General features: G+C 44.4%; 1 protein-coding gene across 9 annotated transcripts in view; it reads left to right on the forward strand.

Moving 5' to 3' along the window:
* The window catches only part of PLXNA4 (plexin A4), a 446,249-nt gene that overhangs the window by 283,307 nt on the left and 139,875 nt on the right, over window positions 1-23,067 (forward strand). For all 9 annotated transcript variants that reach the window (XR_007380141.1, XM_048959145.1, XM_048956708.1 and 6 more), the window contains exon 5: window positions 9,798-9,898. Coding sequence is in view for 8 of the 9 variants with exons in the window: in XM_048959145.1 (XP_048815102.1) it covers window positions 9,798-9,898 (101 nt within the window). In the remaining variant the exon portion in view is untranslated. The remainder of the gene's footprint in view (window positions 1-9,797; window positions 9,899-23,067) is intronic.

A 23,067-nucleotide genomic window follows, 5' to 3' on the forward strand; every position in this document is an offset into this window, starting at 1 on the left:
GGCATCCACAGCCTCCTTGGGCAGCCTCTTCCAGTGTGTCACCACCCTGTGAGTGAAAAATTTGTGGTGATTAGAAGGGGTATTAGGCAGTATTAAGTATTAAAGTCCCTGGTTAAGTCTGAAACTTGTCATGCTTGCTCTCAAATTAGGCCAAATGGCCATTGGGTGAGGATCTTTTTTTGTGAAAAGTATGTGGGTTTTTTTTTTTCATTCTTTAAGAAAATAATTAAGTTTTATTGTGTGATTTTCCTGCCTTTGCCTTCCAAACCACGACTGAGACACAGCCTATTCCTGTTAAAAAAAAAAAGATAAAAATAGCAAAAAGGGCCTGAGGGTTTTCCCAGAAGTGTTCTCCAGGGATCAATATTGGGCCCAAAGCTATTGAAAATGTTCATGAATGAGCAGGAAGTTGGTATTAAACCCTGCAGATAAAATATTCAGTGGTGCAATGATTAGCTCAGCATTAACAATGGTGGTGAGGACTGAGAGATTCAATGTCTTCAGCATCCTCAAACAAAGTAAATGCAAACTTCTCTGTCTCCTAAGAAGGAATGTAGGTCAGGCTGGAAAGCAGGAGCTGTGTCCTAGAAAGCAATGACTGAGATGGATGAGTGGATCAGTTGCCTGTATCCTCACGCAGAGTTTCTCCTGGCCCTTGTCAGAAATGTTCTGATACCATCCTGGCTCTGGGCAGCCTGGTCTGGTGATCGGCGATCCTGTCTATGGCTAGGGGGTTGAAACTAGATGATCTTTGAGGTCCTTTTCAACCCAGGCCATTCTATGACTCTATGATGTATAGGGGGATGACAACAGATGATCTAAATGTCTCTTCTGACCTTAAATGTTATGTATTTATATGATCCCTGAATCAGATGTCCTTGAACTTTCATTTTACGACAGGACAAATATCTGAGAAAGCTGGAAAAACATGTGTAGTGCTTGAAGTGCTGGGTTATGCCATTAACCCTGTGAAATATGGACACTGAAGGATGGGATAGGGCAACCCTCATTGCATTCAGTAGAAATGTTGCATCTCCTTGAAATAAAATGCTGCAGAGAAGGAGCTGGGCTTTGCTAGGAACTTCTTTTCACTTACTCCACTTTGAAACAAACAGCAGAGACATATGAAGGCAAATAGATGTGGCCCAAAATAGTTGCCCACGTCTCTGCTTGGTAATTGCCTTTTTGGCAGCACTAATTACCATCCAAACCTCAGAAGTGCTCTGAGCTCTCGCAGGCGTCAGCTGAGCGGTAAGCTCTGTCTGGTTTTCTCTCATTTATTAAATTGAGACACGCATTTAAGGGCTTGGGAACAGCCTGCTTTACATTTCCTTCCTGGATCTTAGTTAACTCTTGACTGAAACACTCATTAAAGCCATCGGTGGCGAATGCTCTGCAGAGGTATTATAATAACTTTGGAAAATCCCAAATCTGCGTCTCTCAAGTTTGCTGCAGCCCAGGGTGAACTGCAAGCAGGGGTTATCACGGCTCTCCCTGCGTCAGATCTTAAGTTTTTGGTTTGCAGATTAACCAGCGTGACCTCATAATTCTTCAGCTGATCTTATCACTTCGACTGATGCTGCCTGTGGCAGGCAGTGGAGCTTGTGTCAGCTGAGATTTGATGGCACTACGTGGAGCATTACTTAAAAAGGGAGAGGAGGCAGTGATGAGAAGAGAGAGGTTGAAGGAGGGTATATGTGAGGGTGTCTGGGAATAAAACAAATGCTCCATTTCATGGCTGGGAGAGAAGCTGTTCTTATTTTTCCTTTAGCACCATATGGCAATGGCTGAAGATAAGGAATGGGGCTATGTGGGCTATTTCTGCCAGCCAATACAGTTGTTTTGTGTTATTATATATATGCTATCATGAGAGATTTTAAGTCTGACCACAACTGAGGAAAAGGCAGTTTTTCAAATTGTCTTTAACACTCTCTGTAGCTTGACTGTGCTTTTAGGGATAGGATAATCCTATAATTTTAGAGTTATAGAGTATCCTCAGTGGGATGGGGCCCATAAGGATCATCAAGTCCAACTCATCCTGCACCAGAGGACAAAAGTCTATCCTTTTGCTTTCCAATTTACTGGCTGAAACGCTTGACCATGGGATAAGGAAAAGAAGGCAGCATGGATCTGAAACAATTTGGTCCTGTTAGGGAGAAATTCAGGTAGAACAAGTTGGCCAGAATTACTCAGAGAATTGCCTGGAGAAGCTGTGGATGCCCCATCCCTGTAGGTTTTCAAGACCAAGTTGGATGGGATCTTGAGCAGCATGATCTGGTGGTGAGCAACCCTGCCCATGGCAGAGAGGTTTGAACTGGGTGATCTTTAAGGTCTCTTCCAACCTAAGGCATTCTGTGATTTTATATGATTCTAACTGATGGCCTGCTGTTTGGTGAGAAGGTGAGGGTTTCATTAGGCTTGGGTAAAATAACCTGACAGTTCTTCCACATGTGTGAACTGAAGAACTGCTGTTTTCATGAGGGTCAAGGACTCCTACTGAGTGTACTGCTTTATGGAGAAAGTACAGCAGCATGCTGACAAAGTGAACTGCTGCTCTCCCAGTTGAGGATGAATTTAGTATTCCTGTTAAGGAAGAATAAGAGCGAACACAGCGGAATCCTGTATGAGATATAGCACTGAAACATATGGACATGTGCTCTTCAAATTCCAGGTTGTTGTCAATATTGCAGTAGGATGGCAACAGGATAGTACGTCTGTGATTTCTCTTGAAGCACTGATGCTTCTGGGAGAGGAATCATCAAGGCATGGTGGACCTCCTTGAAGAAGAGACTGTACAGGATGTGTGCTGAGCAGTTGTGACGGGGGAACTTAAGAAACTGACAGGCCTTTAAGGACTGAGATACTCTTTGCTATCCAGGTGTCTATTTCTCAGAACACAGAGCAGGAATGAGCTTGGACATGGCAAAACATGAGGGCTGTGTTTATAGAGAAGATGGTGAAAAGCACTTGTTTAGATGTATTCTGTGTCATCACACAGGATCTCTTGGGTTCCTGGAAGTTTTCTAGCTATGCAACACCTTGGAGATCTCCTACTGCTCTTCTGGTGATTAAAAAAATATATATTTCACACAGTGATTCATAATTTGGGTCTTGCAGCTGGGAAGAGAGGAGAGCTCAGCATGTTTGGGGACAGTTTGCAGTGAAAAAATTGGAGGAATAGAAAGTTTAAGTATGGCAGTGATGTGAGATTCGCCTCACCCAGAATTCACCTTGTATGTTGTAAATGACTCAACTTGACCTCTTTTATGTTCAGTGAACAGACATAGGTACATCCAGGGCATGATTTATCTTATCCCTGGGAAGGCATCTAAAACAAAGCAGGCAGATCCTGTCCTGTAGAGTCCCTCAATTGACAGACCCTGAGCTTTTAGCCTAGGCTGTGACACTGCAGTTGGACTTTGAGAGAGAGCAACCCTTGCTTTGCATATGTCTTGTGCCAGAGTTCTTCCCAACAAAGCATAAGATTTATGGTTTCAATGGGTCCAGCATGCTTCACATACACAATCCCAAAGTTGGCTTTTTTGATACTGCTATAAAGCAGGGTCCTGCCAAGAAAGACATGGGGAAGAGGAAGACAAAGAGTGCAGTGGAAATTTCCCTGCTATAAGAGTAATAAGAGTAATCAATAATGAGCTTATTGTGAGAACATCTAATAGGAACAGACATCTCTCAGCCTCACCCCAAATATATCTGGGGCTTTTGGAACGTAGAGGCCATGGGCACTAAATCTTTCTGTATCTCATCTCGCTTCTGCTTTGCCTCTGTGTCAGTGAACTGTAGGTGTGGCTGGAGTTTTGCTCTGGAAATGCTGTACGGAATTCTTTTGCCAAAAACATCAAGGGAGCGAAGGGGAGGGGTGGAGGAGCAGCACAAACACAGCTATAGGTAGGAAGCCCTTTGTGTGAACAGGCATATTTGGATAGGTAATTTACCTTGCCATGCAGGGGGACATTGACCCCCAGTTTAATTATTGTGTCATTTGTCCTTGACAGCTACTGCTGCTCCCAATTAACTCTCCTTAATTAAAGCCTCCAGTTTTCCAAGTATGTAAGCATGGATTTACTGGGAAGAGTGTTACAATGAAGACAAAGAGCTTGTGAGTGTCTGATGAGAAATGACATTCCATGTCCCCAGAGGGACTGCAGTTATTTACTCATCATGCTAGTGTGACAGGCTGGAATCAAACTCGGAGCCTCGCCTCTGTCCCCACAGGAGCATCTCTTTCCTCTCCCACCAGCTTCACAGTCATATACATGAACACATCTCCTATTTCTTTCAGTCTAAGACATGCTTCCCTGGTCTTCTCTGTGTTTCTGCTTTTTGCTGAGTTTACAGTCGGAGGTGCAAGAGTTTGACCAAAACAGAAGAATTCAAGGTCCCTTTGTCCACAGCTCAGGCCATATTAAAACGGGCATCCTGGGATGCCCCACATGTAGCCAAATATCCCGGGTAACTTTGTTAAGGCTGCAGAATCTGGATCCACCAGTGGTCTCTTAGGTGTTTTTTTTTGTCTTGCTCTGTTTAATAAATGGTATTATCATGAATACTCAATTCAAGACTTTGAAATCAAATAAGCTCCTCTCTTAATCTTGCTGCAGTTTTTTGGGACTGGCTGAGTCTTGAAAGATAGCAGCATTCACAGAACCCGCATAGCTTAACAGAGTCACTGTTCAGTGTTTTGGAAATGTATCTTTTGACTGTTGGGAAGGAAATTGGCTACTTAAGATGCCTTTTTGTACATTTAAATTAACTTAGTCCATCAGACTGAATAAATCCTGATGCTGTATTAACATCCAATTATAACAGAAGAGATTGAGCAATGATTTATGTTTTGACCAGAATGTTGGCAGTTTAAGGGGAAAAAAAGAAAAAAAAAAAAAAAAAAAGTAATGTATATTGAAATAAAGAAGTCAAAAATGGGAGCCAGAAAATTATGACTGAGCACATAGCAGGAGCTTTTATGAATATATAATGGCAGAAGTGAGAGCCAAATTTCTAACAGGATTAACTGTTACTGTCTATCAGATCCAAAATCTCAATCACTTTGTTTTAAATGACTTTCTGAAGCTCATTCATACTAGAAGTAGAGGGTAAAAGTAAGGCTGGGAGCTACAGAAGCTGCAGTTAAGCTGGATCAGAGGTGAGGATGGCCCTGGTGTTGTGCAAAAATCGCATAAGTCATAAATAGCAGGTGAGCTCTAAACTATACAGCAGTCTGCAGATTTGCCAGATTTTTTGAGATGTCCTTGGCAGCCAGAAACACATGAATGATTTCTTTGGGGGCTTCTGAATGGATGTGTTGGCAAAGAGAAGTATTTGTTCCAATCCTGCTGCAGCTGAGGCAGCTGGATGTGCTCACTGTTTTCTTGCTACCCTTGAGAAGGACGTCACATCCATTTGTCTGACCCAGGCACTGGGATTGCATCTCGTTCTGTGAGTAGTGGGGAGGCTAGATGGTCTCCAGTGTGCTATGGACAAGGGCTTGGAAGCACAGCAGCTCCTAGGTGTCCATCAGCTGTGTGAACAGGGATCTTTAGGAGATTTAACTTAATCTCTTCAACATTTCAAAGCAACTAATATCTAAGTAGCTTTTACTTAATAACTTGTTATTCAATAATCAACTTATTCATGGACTTCTTGCATGACCTTGCCCAGATGCTTTAGGCTTACATCTTCAAAGCTTCCTTCGGTTGCATGAGACCTCTCTTGCAGCCGTGGCTCTCATGGATAAAATGGGAATATGTGCCACATCACTATGGGCTGTAAGCCCTTAGAACAACAGCAGTCTCTTACCACATCCAAATTTTGCTCGAGCAAAGTGAGGCCAACATATCAGTTAAGCTGTGACCACTGCAGGAATACAAATGTCTCAAGCTGGCTCTTAGAGTTCCAAAATGAAGGACACTTTGCTTTTGTTAATCCTCTGTCTGCTGAGACCCTGATAGTATTTCACAGAATCACAGAATCACAGAATCACAGAATCACCCGGGTTGGAAGGGACCCCAAGGATCATGTAGTTCCAACCCCCCTGCCTAGCAGGGCCACCAAACATACACATTCAGATCAGGTTGCCCAGGACCCCGTCCAACCTGGCCTTAAACACGTCCAAGGACGGGGCATCCACAACCTCCCTGGGCAGCCCGTTCCAGGGCCTATTTGCTGCAGAACATTGAATCAAAGTTTCACTGATGAAAGATCAGATGTGTGGAACCCCAGTGAGGGTGGGAAACAAGCTTGAAATACTTGTTAGACATTCCAAGCATGAAAAATGGGGGAAGGAGCAATCATGCTATGGTTTGCAGTCGAGATTTCAACATTCAGTGTTGTCCAGTCCCTTCATCCTTACAAAAAATGGCAAGGCAACCATAATTGAGAGGTTGCATGGACTTTCTTTTTCCAGATATCTTAGGGGAAGCATAAAAAGCTGACTGCTCCCAAGGGGCATGGTCAGTTCTCAAAACTTTCAACTTGAAAAGCCGAGCTGAATTAATTACAGTTTATGTTCCAAAGGAAAATGAGACCTCTGATGTGCCTTATTTGCTTGATGTTCTTTCTCCTTTCAGCTGATGACCCCTAGGCGGCTTCCTTTTCACTTGCAGCTTCTTTGTTTTTTATAGTCTTTTCCTTTATTAATTAGAAGGTGTGACACAGCCCAAGACATTTACCAGCATGGTACAATTTTAATTAGTCTCACCATAAAGCTACTTGAGGTGAACTCATGAAAGGTCTTATATAGCAAAAATAACATGCAGCAATGCAAATGGTGACTCAAGACACCCACTACTTTGGCTTCCCAAGACATGGGGTAAAGATGGGGCTTGCTGTAAGCTCACACTGCATAGCTGCGCTCTTTGGGACAGAGACACAGGCAATGTGCATTCCTGCACACACAAGACACTAACTGTATCCTATGGAAAATTAAGTACACAGACAAAGAAGTTTGTCTTCAATGAAGATCTGTGTTCCCAGTAGGTGCTTTCTGCCTCTGAGAGGAGCTTGGTTTTGCTTTGATGGCTAATTAAATAATAATAACAATAAAACCTACAGAGACAGCTTTCTATCCACTCTTTTTGTAGCACTTTGCAAATAAATTGTAGATTTCTGTCCTCTAGGACTTCATTCTTGTTCATATGTCACAGTCACAAGTGGATTCTGACTCACAGCTTTCGAATCCAACATCACTACATTCTAGCAAAGTGCAGGTTTTGAACTTTTTAACTGAAACTCGCTTCTGTAAGGCAGATGTAAACTAGCTCAGAAGCTGAGGTCCGAAAAAATTATCTACAGCTAATGAGGATAAATTGTGCTGCACCATATGTTAGCCAAGGGTAGTTTGGATAACCATTACCAACTGTATTCTTTCTAATTACAAGGTGGAGATTACACAATCGATTACATGTGGATTAAGGAAGGGCAGATTTGCAGTCTTTCAAGCTGAACTATCTGCCTATTTTTCAAGTACTTTGATGTTCACAGTGTAGATGTTTCAAGCTAGATATAACTTAGTAAAAATGAGTACATTTTTCCCAGGTGGAGCTAACAGGTGGTGAAAATCAACATATAAATAATAAGATCTCCACCCCTTGCTATCTTCTTATTGAAGTTGTATGACTTTTTGAAAGTTGAACTGTAAGATAAGATGTATTTTTGAGGTAAATGTGAGTCTAATAGGACGAAATCTTCAAGCATATAGAAATTTGTATTTGATGAACTGACGATTCCTTCTTGACCTAAAGTCCGCACCTAAAGGAATGTGGAGCTGTTGCATCCAAGCCCAAGTCACCTTGCCTTTGAAGCTTCTTGAAGTTAGAATGACTTGATAAGCTGTTCTGATTTTCCCATTTTCGTTTTGCTCTATGATCTGTTCTGATTAGGATCTCATGTGCGTGGCAATGGATTGAAAGGCATTTTTGTGGGTTTTACTTGACATTCACCCTTTGTCCTTAAAAGCTTTCAGCAGCCACCGTTGATTTCCTTGGGTGACTTGATACAGGCAGTAGTGCAACGGTAAATAGGCTCTATCATATTTCTATCTAAAGTTCACTAAAGCTATTGCCAACAGCCAAAGGTAAAATACAAATTTTCACCTTTTCACACAGACTACATGATGTCTGTGTAGGGGTTAGGAAGCCCATTTCTGATAAAAATGGAAAAGATCTCCATAAATATCTGGAATTTTGTTCAGAATCTCTTTTTCTTCTTTTTCCTTACCTTCCTCCTATATATACGGAGCTTTGTGTTGTTCCATTTACAGATGCAATCAGAATGAATCTTCAGTTCAAATTCCCTTGAATGTTGTACCAAGTAAAAAATTGTCACTAGGATCTAGGTGTATTCCCTTGTCATCTGTCATGAGTGACTGTTCTGCAGTTTACATTTGACAGTTCTCAGTGGTGTTTCGTCAGTATAATATCAACCTGTATCATCTGAAGGAATAAACTCTCCCTGATGACATGAGCCAGGGTGAAGGCACTGGCAATTGACTGTGTATTATGGAAGCTCTCTGAAGCTTACTCAATGGAAAAAAGACTATCAGGTCACTGGGCCCAAATTGTATGTTTGTTTTCAAAAGAAGTAAGGGGCTTAGGAAACCTAATAGAATCAAAAGCCTGTGGTCCGTTAAACAGGAGGTCAGCTAGACGGTCCTTTCTGTCTTTGAAATCTCTGCCTGAAATACTTTAATTAAGAAGGAAGGAAGGATGAAAGAATACAGTAAAATGCCTTATTTTGGCAGTGTGTTTTAGGTCCAACTGATACCTTCTGAGCTGCAAAGTCAGGGTAATGGCAAGCTCTGTCACTACCCAGGCTGGTAGCCCCTGGTAGCTGGGAGAAACCTCTCTGGGATGGGGCAACCTTGGGTACGTGTCCAGACTGAAGAGCAGCCCTGAGGAAAGGGGTGTGGGGATTCTGTGTGCCACCAGTGTGTCCAGGCAGCCAAAAGGGCCAACAGTACCCCAGGGTGCATCAGGGGTTTGACTCAGTGATCCTTATGTGCCCCTTCCAACTCAGGATATTCTATGACAGATTACAACTGATTGTTGGGGTGTGAACCTAGCACTCTCCTGGGAGCAGTGGAGATGCACATGGCCATTGGAAAGAGACAAAGACATCATGAGATCTCAGGTTTCATAAGGAGAAGGAAAGAGGTGTGATTTGTAACCACAGTATAGGAGAGCATGGAGATCTAGTTTCACTACCACAGAAGTTAACACGTTTAATTTCCCTGAGGTGCCTTGTCACCACAGTTTGCACCCAGGCCTGCCTGATTTGCTGAATCCCCATGAAAATGTGCATGTAAGTGAGAGACCACATAAAGAGGTCTGGATATCAGGAAAAACTTCTCCAAAGGAGTGGTCAGGCACTGAAGCAGGCTTCCCAGTGAGGTGGTTGAGTCACCATCCCTGGAGATGTTCAGGAAAAGTGGAGATGTGCTGAGGAACTTGGTTTAGTGGGCAATATTGGTGGTAGGTGGATGGTTGGATTAGATGATCTTAGAGGTCTTTTCCAACGTTAGTGACTGTATGATTCTATGATTCTGAGAGATCATGATCACAGAGGAGATGCTGATCTGAACAGGATTTTCACCATGTTGAACTTTAGAGTAATCTGCAGCCATATCTGCATCTGTTTTAGCCCTGCTAAGCTCAGCAGAGATGTCCTTTCAGATGATGAGCACCAGGGAAAAAGGAGAGGAAGGGTGGCACCTCTGCCAAGTCATTAAGGCCATTGCAGTGCCCTATGAAAATCCTGATAATTTGTCCCCTTTCCTCCTGCAGCTCACCCGGGTGCCCGTGGAGTCCTGCAGTCAATACGAGACCTGCAGCGAGTGCTTGGGCTCAGGAGACCCTCACTGTGGGTGGTGTGTGCTTCACAACACGTAAGTACCTGCTGGTGTTTGTCACCATCCCAGCCCTCCTTCGTGCCCAGCCAATCTCCCTCTCCAACCATGGTAGCAGCAGTAAAGAGCTGTCTTGGTCCCTAGCTTAGCCAGATGAACTTAGATGTCACCCAGGCAACTCCAGTTGGGATTCTGGGATTTGAAGGGGGAGTCTTTGCTTAATCAAGAAACATTTTTTAGCTGAAAATGGAAGAGAAAGGTCAGTAGAGACCCATCAGATCTCCTCAATTTCCACATTCATAGTGTGCTGGCTGCACAGGAAAATACCCATCCACTCTGATGTGTGTTGAATCAAGCCCTCCAACTGCTTCTCCCTGTGTGACAAATACTTCCTTGTTTCCATATTATGGCAGTTAGGCCCTAGCTAACAGCCAGACTGGAACTTATCTCAGCACCTGCAACTTTCCACTATGAGGCTGAACCTCTTTCACATTTGTCATAATCTCCAGTGCTTTTAGATGGGAATCAGTTTTCTCAGAACACCCAAGGATCTGATCCAAGTTAGATTTCAAGGGGAGAGTAAAGCTTCCAACATCACCGTGGAATGATGTTAATCCTGAAGTTGAGCATTTCTCTTCTGTAGGTCATCTCAGCTGTGCTGGCCCTGCTCATTTGGCTTATCAAGCCATGATGTTGAGCAGAGTTGTCTGTATCCACATCCTTGGGCTTCTCTGCAACAGGCCAAGAAGAGACCTCCTTTCACTTTTACACTATTCTGCAGTGCTGCCCTCTGCAGTGCCTCCCAAAGAGCAATGTATCCAAGCGTCCTCAGGATGGGGAGATTAACTAATTGGCTTTGTTTTCTGTAGACCTTCTTAATGATGTTATTGATCTTGAAGTTCCCTCTCTGCAGCCTTCAGTGCCAGTGATCTCCTCTTGCAGAGAGCCCTCTGCCAAAGCCATGCAAAAGGAGGTGTCAGGTTGGCTGAGCTCCTGGCTCTGAGTGGCAGAGTGGTCTCATTTGCCAAGAACCTCTCGGCAGAGACAGTGGCTAGAAAGTGCACTGGATCTGTCTAACCAAATGTCTCCAGCTGAGCATTGCTCTGCAGGGTGCTGTCACTCCAAGTCTCAGCATCCTTGGCAGCGATGGATGGTTATTCTGATAAACTCTGCTATTGCAGTGTCTGTTTTTTCCTCTGAGTTTACCTCACAACTTTTCCTCTTGCACTGCAAACTCTACCTGTGGAGATAGCGATGCAGTTGGAAAGATCCTTTTCTCTACCTCTCCTTTCTGAAGCAGATAAAAAAGGAACAAACTTGTACTATATCCCAACCTTCTGCAGATGCTCTTTGTCATCTATGACCCTCAGTCAAAACAGTGACAGTCTGCTTAATTTAAGATAATTCCTAGATGACCCAGCTCCAAACTTCTCTCTGGTTTTGGGATAATTTCAAGGGATCCTTGGCAAACTAATCCTGAGCTGTGACCTTATTCTTCATTCTCCGTGCCACTGACCTGAGGATATTTTCAACTGATATATAGCTCTATAGTATGTTTCCATTTCATATCTTGCATCCATCCTATGGAGCATTACATGTTGCTAATAGAAGAGCAATACAGACTGTATGCAAGCATGAATTTGGCCATTGATTGTACTGTAACAATCAATGCTAGATATTTCATCTCTTACCATCCAGGGTCAGTGGCAACAAGCAATCAATACACCCAACAGTAAATTCCCAAAAGGAGAGAAAAGGGGCAGAGACAACTGCAGATTGCCCAGCAATTCATTGTGAAAGAGTGACAGAAATGTTGTTGCTGGTGATAAGTGAGAATGGCAGCCTTGACTGTACTAGGACAAGAAATCTTCATGCAAACTCAGTCCTTCAAGCAGAAATTTGTCCCCAGAGTCACCCAGATCTGGGTGACAGCAAGGTCCTCAAGACCTCTTCCATTTGGTCACTTCTGCTTTTTTATTTATAAAACAGTGGCAAGGTCATTGAGATCCCTGTGGATTTTTCTGAAGCAATTGGAAAGCAAATGTTTCAGCCCCATTCCTATCTTTTCCTTCCCCTTTCTTTCCCTTGCAGATAAGAAATCCTATTTCCAGCTCAAGTATGGCAGGGGTTTTCAGTTCAGTCTTGTGTTCCTCTCTGGGCCTAAGTTTTTTTCAGTCCTTCTTGATATCCCTAAGAGCAGAGGAGCCATCTGCATCCCATTCAGCAATGTTTAGACGTGCAGGACATTCATTGCAACAGTGCCGTAACATTGAGGCCATTAATAGCTCTTATTTTTGCACCTCAAAACCCCTCAAGATTCATTAACAGACTTTTCCTCATATGTGGTGCTTGGTCAGCAAATCCTGAACAAGGATTTCTGGGGTGGTCTGCCTTAATATTCCCCCTCATGTGTGCTGACCCTTCTCTTTTTTCTCCTAAGAGGAATTTCAGGGCTTGGCTGAATCTAGTTCTACTCATGTGGGGAATGCTTTTGGGAAAGGCTGAAAGAGGCATATAGGCTGTCCAAGACCTGGGACAAATGGGACTGGAAATCAGATATCCTGTAGGCAAGGCCATCCATTTCACACTTCTTTCCCCTCCAGTATAAACCATCAGGAGAAACACTGGTGGGCTGGGAAATGACTGAAAACTGTAAGGCGAGCACATCTGTCATTTTATTTCTCCCGTATGGGTCACTCATACTTTGGGATTCACACTTTAAGGGCTGATGCAGACTCTTTTCCCCAGATGCCCATTTCCAAACACATAAGAGGTCTGGGGACACCTGGGGACAGGTCTGCACCCAGTATCTCACAGCAGAGCTGGGCTGTCTGTGCAAAGGGCTGCGTGCCAGGGCTCAGGAATTGATTTCCTCAGCTCTGCCGTCCTAACCTTACACTCAGAAACTCGAGTCCACTGTGAGAGAAAGAGACAGACAGACCCACAGACGGCTGCAGGAGAGAGGAGGGGGGCATTGATTGGCTCCTGCCTTGATAATAGGAGAGCTAATATAGAGCAGGTTACCGGAGCTTTTCATCTCAGTATCTTTAGTCTCAATCTTGTCCCCCCTCCTCCCTTTCCCTGTTATAGCTCAGCTCCCCTCCTGGTCTCTGTTCAGGACTCTTTAGGCGGCAATGAATCATTTAGTTGGTGTAAATTGAAAATGTGGCACTCAGTTGCTGCATGGGTCTCCAGGGGAGGGTGAGGGGGCCAGGGTGGGAACTGGAGGGAGGGGAGGGCGGTTGAGGAACAAGGCTGAAAAGCTAATAGCTGGCATGGAGTTGTGTGGTGCCTGGTCACAAGGTCACAACAATGTCACCAGCCTGAATAGTAGGCTGCAGAGAGGGACAAGAGCAGGGCAGTCTTCCCTAAGCCTGACATGAAGTGCAGCATCCTCTGGTCTTACTGGGTGTCCAAAGACACCATTCAATATTCAAGCGCTTGTGAGTCTCCATCTGTGTCCAAACCCTCCTCTGACTCCTTCCCCCATCACACAGGGGCTGAGTGGGGAGGCTCTTAGCCCCGAAGATGGGACAAAGCCTTCTGCAGCTGATGGAGCCCTCATTATCCCTTTGTGATCTACCACCAGCACCAGAGCAGACATAAACAAGTGCTATTCCACATGTTCACGGTGACCACACAAGTTTCAGCCCTATGTGAAGTCTCTGTGTCATACTTAACACCCTAGCTGCCCCCAAAAATGGATATTTGAGATGAAAAGGCAGCAGCAGTCTTGCAAGGAGAGAGAATGCTTTACAAAGGGAGAAGGCACTGACCTTGCTGGGTGAAGAAGGGACCTGTCCCAGACTCTGTCCTTTTAACCGCCCCTTCTAAATTTTGGTCATGCTGTCTCATTTCATCCTCTAATTTTGGGATAGAGAATCAAGGAGCATGCACAAGCTGTCCTTAAGGGAGGATGTAACCCCCAGGCACCAGCCACCTTCTGCTCTGGGATTTGCCCTTGCTGCTAAGGGGACTCCTTGGCCAGCTGATTATTAGCTGCAGACATACAGGAAAATGATCCCAAGTTCAGGGAGGATTTGTGCTATTTCACAACTTTTTATTTCCAACTTCTTTTTAATAAGAAATATTTTTAAAGCCATTTTAGAAGAGGAATACAATTAGTAATTGGAGAATAATTCATTTATACCTCAGTCAATCTTATTCTGGATTTTTATTCAGGAGAGAGCAGATCTGGGGTTTGGCTCTGTTATCCACACTTCTCTGCTGTCCTTTATGTGTCCTTTTGACACCCAAAAACAGTTAGGGAACCAAGCTGTCTCCATTGGCTTTGTACCCCAATTGTGCCCCAGCTGAAGAATGGGTGGCAGGATATTCCTCTACTTCTGAACTGTGGGATTAGGATGGCATGGTTCCCTGTAGTCATCCTCACCTCGTGAATGAAGTGATACCAGAGAGTTTTGACATGTGGATTTTACCAACCACCTTCCTGGATGCCTTTGGTGGATTCTAGGTTGGCTGACTCCAACAACATTTATTAGACTGATCTGACCACATATTAACTACGTAACTGTGGCAGAGGTGGTGGTGTTTATGAAGCCAAATGAGGGTTTTTTGGTTTCTCCCACAGAAAATAAGCCCTGTTTGGAAGGGCTTTATGCTGTCATCTGGCAATAGAAATATACATCGGTATCTGAGCAATATGCCCTCTGTGCCCTTCTACTCTCCTGCTCTTTCCCAGATTCCTTGTAGCTGAAAGGTGCTTCTGTACACAGAAATTACCATGCTTATTCCTGACATGATATGGAAGAAAATGACACTCAAAAAACTGGTTTTCTAGTGGAGGAGGAGGGAGGTTTGTAATCGCTCCTCAGTCTCACTGAGGAGGGAAAAAAAACATTATGAAGTGCAGCTCCCAGTGTCTCATCTCAGCTGGTAACTCGATGCAATGCTGCTTGCAGAGGCTCATTGATCGTCCCTGGCTTTAACTTTCTTGGTCAAAGTCTTCTGAATCACTAGAGAGGCTCAGGTAACCTAAGCCGCCTATAGATGCTGCAATAAGACCTTTTTTGAAGGGTCTTTTTCTTGCTTGACTATGACCGACTTTCAGAGTGAGATTGTTTCTTTTGCCCCTTCCCCTCCTTTCTTTTCCTTTCCAGTCTTTCCCTTCAATTCTGCGGGGGAAGGAATATTTCCTAATTGCTACAGAGGGGCACTGGGATCCAGGAGGGCAGGAGGCTGGAATATTGTACTCAGTCCTGTGCCATCATGAGCTCTAAACAATAGTGGTGGAAGTGTAATTTACTGATTCCTGCAAGACCTTGTGATCTTATAGGCTCTCAGCTTCCACTGTAAGAAACCAGGATCTGAGCCATATTCTCCTATTCTGCTGTTTCGTCCTAAGTTGTGAAATGGAGTGCCAACTCCATTTAAGTGCTTTGCATTTACCTGGCGTGATGAGGAAGTCTTGGCTTCCTCCCATGGCTGGGACCTTTTCTACATAGCAAAAGATTTCTGTCTCCTTTCCTGTTTGAACATCATTTTGACATAGGCCAGTTCTGGGAATCAAAGGTCAGTTGTCAATTGTGTCCTAGGCACATGAGGAGCAAATGATTTCCAATTTAAATCCTGCATTGCCTTGGCAACCTGTAACCAGCTGGGCTGATTTTCCAGATCATAGGGAATCTCAGAGCTGTTGCAAATGTTTGGCATCCCTGTGTATCTGACATATCTGGGGACATTTATCATTTAGAAGTTGGATTTGATGATCCTTATGCATCCCTCCCAATTTTGAATGTTCTATGATCACTGGAACAGGAGAGTGCCAGGTATGTGCTGTTAGTATGTGATGGGGAAAAAGAATAAGTGAAGTGGAAAAAATAATAGCAAGAAATCCAGAATCTTTCATTCTGTTTCATAGTCTCCAATCAGCAGCATTAGCAGTGGTGCAGCCATCGATGTTGCTCACTGGTGGCAAGAGCAGGAACGAACCAGCTGCCGATGTACATTATCTCCATACTCCGCTTGGTTAGACTCCTCTTCAGTCACAGCTGGCATGCAGACAGCACTGCACATGGCCTGTGAGCCTCTCCATCTGATAGCAAGGGGAAATGGAGTCATCTGCCCGCAATCGGCCTTGGCACAGAGTGATTCCCACTTCTTCTCAGGTAGTTATCGAAACTGGAGACGGCGTTTCAGCCTGTGCACAGAGGGAAGCACACAGCAGGGGGGCTCTGTGGAGTGGCAGTGTCCCATTAAGCATTCTACATTGAGCCTAGATAATCTTTAGTCTGTCTGCTGAGGTATAGCTAAAGTACCCATCATTTCACACCTGGGCATTGCCTCCCCTTTAGTACAGATGAAATAGTCCCAAATGTGACAGCTCTCCAATGGCCTTTTGAAATGAGATCAGGGCTCTTAGTTCCTGCAAGAGGAAATTCTTGGGATAGGGAGCATGTCTATTGATTGCAATAAAGCCCCGAGTGAAACGGAGGCTCCTGGGAATCCCAATTACTACAGATGGGTGATGACATTAAACAAATGACTCTGAACCATCCCTGTGCATCTGAGCATAACATGTGATCACCAGTCCTGGAGAGCTGACCTATCTCTGTATCTCCTTACATCCCTCTATGCAGCAGAGCAGGCATCCTTCCATTCCCTAGATGCCATTCTGTCCTTTTTGGGAGCACTTTTGTTGTCCTGGTCTACCTAGCAGTGCAGGACAGAGTTGTGCCCTTCACAGACTGATTATCTTGGTGGATGTGCTTGCCTCAAGCAATTCAGAGACAGCACTGGGCACTGTGGAGTGTAAGATGCAGGCGTGTGGTAAATGTGTTTTGTTAACAACTTTCTTCCTTGATTAGCTTATTTTGCTAGAGGGCAGTAGGGAGGAATGGGAAGATAATTAGTTTGTGCAACGGGTTCCAGCAAAAGATTTCTGCTGATGAAGCCGTGTGTGTCAGGTGTCCTACTTGGGGTTTGTCTCCACCACAGAAATATTAGATGCTCAGGTTTAGTACTGCAGAAAATTTGGCCTTTGCACAGGAAGATCTCTTGTGTTTCTTCTCCTCTGAAGTGAAACATGGCTGCATGGTCTGTCACGGGCTAAGAGGAAAGTCTCATGCCAGGGCAAACAGTAAGAAAATTATAATGGTACTCAGTGGTACCTGGAGACCTCCTTCTAGAGGATCTCCTGTATGCAGAATCCTTAACAGGGGATGCATCCTCATTATCTCAGCACCAGCCTTCCTATGATATACAACACACCAGTGCAAGCCACAGCCATACGTCTCCCAGCACACAGCTAGAGTAATAGACAGAGAGGGAGCAAGGATAGGGGAAAGCTGTATGACCTACCTGCACAGCTTTTATTTTCATATCTTAGAATTGTAGAATCATAAAATATCCGAAGTTGAAAGGGACCCATAAGAATTAATGTGTCCAGCTCCTGACTCCACACAGGATCACCTAAAAATGAGACCAAATATCAGACAAGATGTGTAGTAGAGATGAAATAGAAGCTAGTCCTGAGATGGACATCTCAGTGACATTGGATTCTAATGTGTGAGCAGCAAAATGAAGCCAAACATCAGCTCAGAGTGTTCTCTCCTCGTGTTCTTTGAATGTGGTCAAAACCTGGGTCTGGTTTCTCTGAGTTTTCAAGTCTTCTAGAGTCTTAATTTGCAATAAAGCATGGCTAGACTTTGTTCAAGGTTGTGCCATTCTCTGTTGTGGATTTGGTGACTGCTTGATATATGGCTGGCTCAGTAAACTCATTCTCAGTCACTGGGTTTTTGTAGGGAACTGCCATCTGTCTTGCTGTCAGATGCTCCCTGCTGCGTCTGCAGCCCATGATCTGCCAGTGAGGGAAAATGGCATGCCACATGAGTTATCCCCAGGGTGGGGGCATGTTTGCCTTCCGCTGTTTCTTCTGTGACATTTCATCATCCTCAACCTGTGATAGATCTCAGAGGGGAATTGGACGTGGAAGAGGCACGTGCCAGGAAGCTCTCCTTGATGAGGAGAGCATGGAAAATCTTTATCTGTTTATCTGGACATGCATTCTCCATGAGTCTGCCCATAAACACTCCTTCACTCGTTATCTTCTGTCACTCCCACATTCAGTGACATGCCAACAAGTGTCCTATGCAACCTACTGTAGGGAGCTTTCTTCAGCAGGGGGATTGGACATGGTGATCCCCACAGGTCCCTTCAACTCCTGTGATTCTGTGAAATATTCCCTGTTTCCCATCAACATGCATGTCGTCAGCCCCTAATTTTCCCTATTGCAGTCATTTACCCAAGCAGAGATGTAAAGGCTGATCCTTTGCCAGTTGGCTTCTGTACCAGGGATATTTTATCACTACTCCCTGAAGCACCATGGTCCTGGATATAGAGGTTCCTGAAGCTCCAGAGGCTGAAGCTAATTATCTCCTTCTGCTCTTGGGTCTTTTGTTTTAGTAGGGAGATCTTCATTGCTTTGCTATGAACATAGTCTCTTTTTCCTTCCCCCAGCAATATACATATTTTTTTAATTTACTGAGTGGAACTGACCAAGTCATCATCTTCTTTTCCTGAATATCTTTTCTTCCATCACTTTCCATCTCACACTTACCCTTCAGAAGCTTTTGAACAGAATAACATCAAAATTGGAGACCATCAACAAAAGCAGACAGGTGTTTTAGTTCCATGTCTACTGACCATGAATTACAGAAGCCAGACAACAGCCTGATCTCTGACCTTATGGGGGTAATGTAGAAGTCCCTCTCTGATGTATAACAAAACACTCAAATCTTACCAATGGACCATGCCAATCCTTGCCATAGTTGTATGTGACACAGTGCTATGGTTCTCTGCAGGGCTCAAAAGCACAAATCAGCCACTCAGAAGAGCAGGAAAACAAAACCATAGTGACATGACTTACGTTGTGTGACAGATGAGTGGTAGATCAGGAGATAGAGCCACATTTCTTGCCTTCCATTCCAATGACTGATAGATTAGGCCACAATAATTTATTTCAGAGGTAATGAGAAGTCTTAATAGTTTTATCATTTTAAGTCTTAATAATAAACCCTGGAGCCAGAGTTAAACTAAGTTGGCTGAAACGTTGAGATGTAAGAAATCAGGTGATACAAAAAAACATGCTTTCTTCCCATTCGTCTTCAATTCACACTGAAGACATATGGACTGTGAAAGATTTTGCATGATTTTGGACAAGTTTATTAGAAGGATGTTTATAGCTTGCTTTCTTATCAGAAAAAATTCTGATTCTTGAGCAAGAGGACTTCTAACCTAATAAACACCAATGTAACTCACAGGTGTTTATTGACAGTGGGGGAGTAGCATCCTGGGAGTACTGGTTTCTCCTACTACTTTTTGGAAAATTGCATTTAAAAATGTCTAATTTATAGTGACTCCCATCCTTAATTTCCAGCTGGTTTAGCCACTTGTCTGTAAGAGAGGAATAGCAGCTCTTCTCTCCCTTCTAGGAGGCTGAGGTCCAAAGCATTAGAGCACTTTGGACTATGAATACAGTTCACCAAAGTCCTACAAGAAGCAAGACGTGGTGATGGAAGGCTCCCAGACAGTGCTGGCTATAAAGCATGACCGGATTAATTTCATCTCATCAGTGGCTGAGTAAATTTGGAGTTCATTTAATTAAAACAGAAGATCAGGCATGGCCAGGTGCTCAATGCGCTGAACATAACCAAATCACCCCATGTCCTTCTGTGGCTGTTAGAGCAGAGATGGCATCAGAAGGGTTAAGGCAGACAGGACAGAGAGGAATGGAGCAAAACCCCCTGTGTTCTGCTTTTCCCTCCCATATCTCATTCCCAGGGCCTCCTGCCCCTCTGCCCCAGGCACAAGGGTAGATCTACATTTTAATTGAGACACCTTATGAAAATTATCTCAATCTAGCTCACTCATGCCTGGGAGGCTTCTCCCTTGTTAGCTCGGTGCTGATGCTGAGTGGGTTTGGGGGCTGAGGGTGTTTGCCATGTGGCTGTTTCTCTCCTCTTTTCAGCCCTGCTTCATTCCTAGGTTTAAGGAGCATGGCACAGAGTTGGAGAAGAGCAGAAAATGGCAGGATATTGTTTAGATCTTCACCCCCTCTTGTAAAAAGCAGTGGAATGCAAATCCCAAAGCCATGCTGTGCACCGAACTATGCAGCAGGTATTGCAGTGCATGGCAGCAGTTGGGTCCTGACTCTTGAGTATTTGCTTCTCTGGGGATGGGTTCTGCAGGGATGGCTGACCACTGTTGCATTGCTGCAGCATCCTCTCTCCCTCTGCACCTCTATAGTAGGAATGGAAAAAAAAACAAACCAGATGCTTCAGATGTTTGCCTGCAGGATGATGGAGAAAGGAACCAGGTGAAATGAGTCTTTAGCCTCTTGCTGGTGTCAATGAGTTCCCACTCTGATGGCTCAGGAACAAGGTGAGGAGATGATCACAGGAAAACCAGGCATTTTACAGTTTGTTGCAGAAGGAGATTTAAGTAGTTCGTACTTGCGTCCTGCCCTGATAACAGGTTCTTAAGCATTCTTAGGGCATGCTGCTCTGTGTCCTGCCCTTTCCATATCACTCCCTGGTGATTTTATAATCAGTCGAGCTGAACTTCAGTGTTTTCTTCACCTTAGACCCTCAAAAGAGACCCAGACCTTCACCAGGAAGAGGTGTGAGTTCTGTTTGCAGATTTTTTCAGTGGCAGCAGTGAGAGGAGCCCCCATGAACTGTCCTTTCCTTTGACACCCTGTGAGCTGGGGACAGATTGCCAGACACGTCCTGCCTCCAACGGCTGCTGGGAAGGGATGTTTTAACCAGCCAGCCCTGCCAAATGAGCACTGGCTTATTTAGTGCAGGGCAAAGGGGCAGGATTTCAGTTCAGATAACACTTTCCTCTTTTGTCTGCTCCTGCTCTCTTCGAGCATTGCTTGGCCTGATAAGGCTCTATCAGAGCATCTCTGTTGGAGCCACCACTAAGATGTGGCTGGGCTAGAGGTGGCTTTTCCCAACTCCTTGCAGGCTTCCCTGGCCCACTTCCACCCAGAGCCCCTGAGGAGCCAGCCAGTTAATAATGGTAGCAGGATGATGTTGGGATAGCTGCCAAGAGCTTTAGCTCCATTCTGTTCTCAGGGAGAAACTGCAAACATGGACCAGAGCGAATTGGTCTGATCCCCTCTTCTTTTTCACCCTGTCCTGAAAACAAGCCCGCAGCTGACTTTCTAATCTAACTTTCTAATCTAGTGGCCACCCTTAGCAAGTTTGCTGATGATACGAAGTTGGGAGGATTGGCTGACACACCTGAAGGCTGTGCTGCCATTCAGCGAGACCTGGACAGGCTGAAGAGCTGGGCAATAAGAAACCAGATGAGGTTTAACAAAAGCAAGTATAGAGTCTTGCATCTAGAGAGGAATAATTGCATGCACCGGTACAGGTTGGGGGATGGGCTGCTGGAGAGGAGCTCTGCAGAGAGGGACCTGGGTGTCCTGGTGGAGGTTGGCCATGAGCCAGAAGTGTGCCCTTGTGGCCAAAAAGGCCAATGGCTTACTGGGGTGCATTAAAAAGAGCGTGGCCAGCAGGTCGAGGGAGGTGATCCTCCCCCTCTACTCTGCCCTGGTAAGGCCTCATCTGGAGTACTGCGTCCAGTTCTGGGCTCCCCAGTACAAAAAAGACAGGGATCTCTTGGAAAGAGTCCAGCGGAGGGCCACAAAGATGGTGAAGGGCCTGGAGCATCTCTGCTATGGAGAAAGGCTGAGTGAACTGGGTCTGTTCAGCCTTGAGAAAAGAAGACTGAGAGAGGACCTGATCCAGGTCTATAAATATCTAAGGTGTGGGGGGCAGAATGGCGAGGCCGGACTCTTTTCAGTGGTGAGTGGAGACAGGACAAGGGGAAACGGCCGAAAACTGCAGCATAGGAAGTTCCGCACAAACGTGCGCAAGAACTTCTTTACAGTGAGGTGATGGAGCACTGGAACAGGCTGCCCAGGGAGGTGGTGGAGTCTCCTTCTCTGGAGATGTTCAAGACCTGCCTGGATGCCTACCTGTGCGACCTGCTGTAGGGAACCTGCTTTGGCAGGGGGTTGGACTCGATGATCTCTGGAGGTCCCTTCCAACCCCTACAATTCTGTGATTCTGTGTAATCCTGAAAACAAGCTTGCAACTAACTTTCAGATTATAAGTAATCCAGAAAGTGAAATGATTTTTCCATCTTAATTCTGTTGATTCATAAAATTTCTTTTCAGGCATCTGAATGCTGCAGCCTTTCTGGTTAGGGGCTAGGATATACTTAGATATAAACATGATTTTCTGAACATTAGGGGGTTAATTCGTATAGGTATTGCTATTGAGTGTTTGCTCACAGTTCCCCCCTCTGCTTTCAAGGACCAGAGGCAAAAATAAATGGGCCCTTCCAGCTTCAGCTGATGGAAGATCTGCAGGTGGTGGGAAGAACGTAAGGAGAGGAGACCCATAAGCATAAGTTCGTGTGGCCAATTGACAAAATATCATTCAGCTGCCTCTTGAGCTGTTCAGGAGCATATCAGTTCCACTATTCAATGTTACACTTAATCTCGTATTGATTGAAGTGAGCTGGAGCAGAAAGGCTTTCTCACTGCCCCCATTCCCAAATTAAAAACTAAGAGGAGAAGTAAATGATTTGAATTCTCACTTTGCCTGGATGCATAGGACATTTACTGTTCATAATTAAAAAAAAAAAAAAAAAAAAAAAAAAAAAAAGATGATAAAAGAGAAAGAGAAAACACATATAGAATGAAATATAGCAAAATCAGTTAATACTTAAAGTATCTATTAAATGTATTACTCTCTGAAAGTTTATAGGAATTCAGTGCTACCCTGATATGATCATGACATCATTAATATGATATAAAGTATAGAAAAATCGATAGCTTACTGAAGCCCAAAATTAAGGTCAAGCAGTGTTATAGCATATACGTGAAATAATTAAATATATGAAATAACAGCTAATCTCTGTCATGTCAGAGCTGTTTGAGGATGGAATGTCTCTCAGAAAGGAGATGGCAATTTGTTGGCCTGCCTGTCACTCCTGCAGCTTCCACCTTGGGGTACTTGGCATGAAGGTTAACTCACTTTTTTCAACAGTTTGGGCACAAACAGAGCAGAAAATCTGATTGGGATTACAATGAAATGACCTTGGAGGGACTCCAGACTCAGGGCCATTACTCTGGTAGGCACACTTATGCTTGTGGAATGGAGATGTAGACC

This window comes from Lagopus muta, chromosome 1 (assembly GCF_023343835.1).
Source record: "Lagopus muta isolate bLagMut1 chromosome 1, bLagMut1 primary, whole genome shotgun sequence".
NCBI lineage: Eukaryota > Metazoa > Chordata > Aves > Galliformes > Phasianidae > Lagopus > Lagopus muta.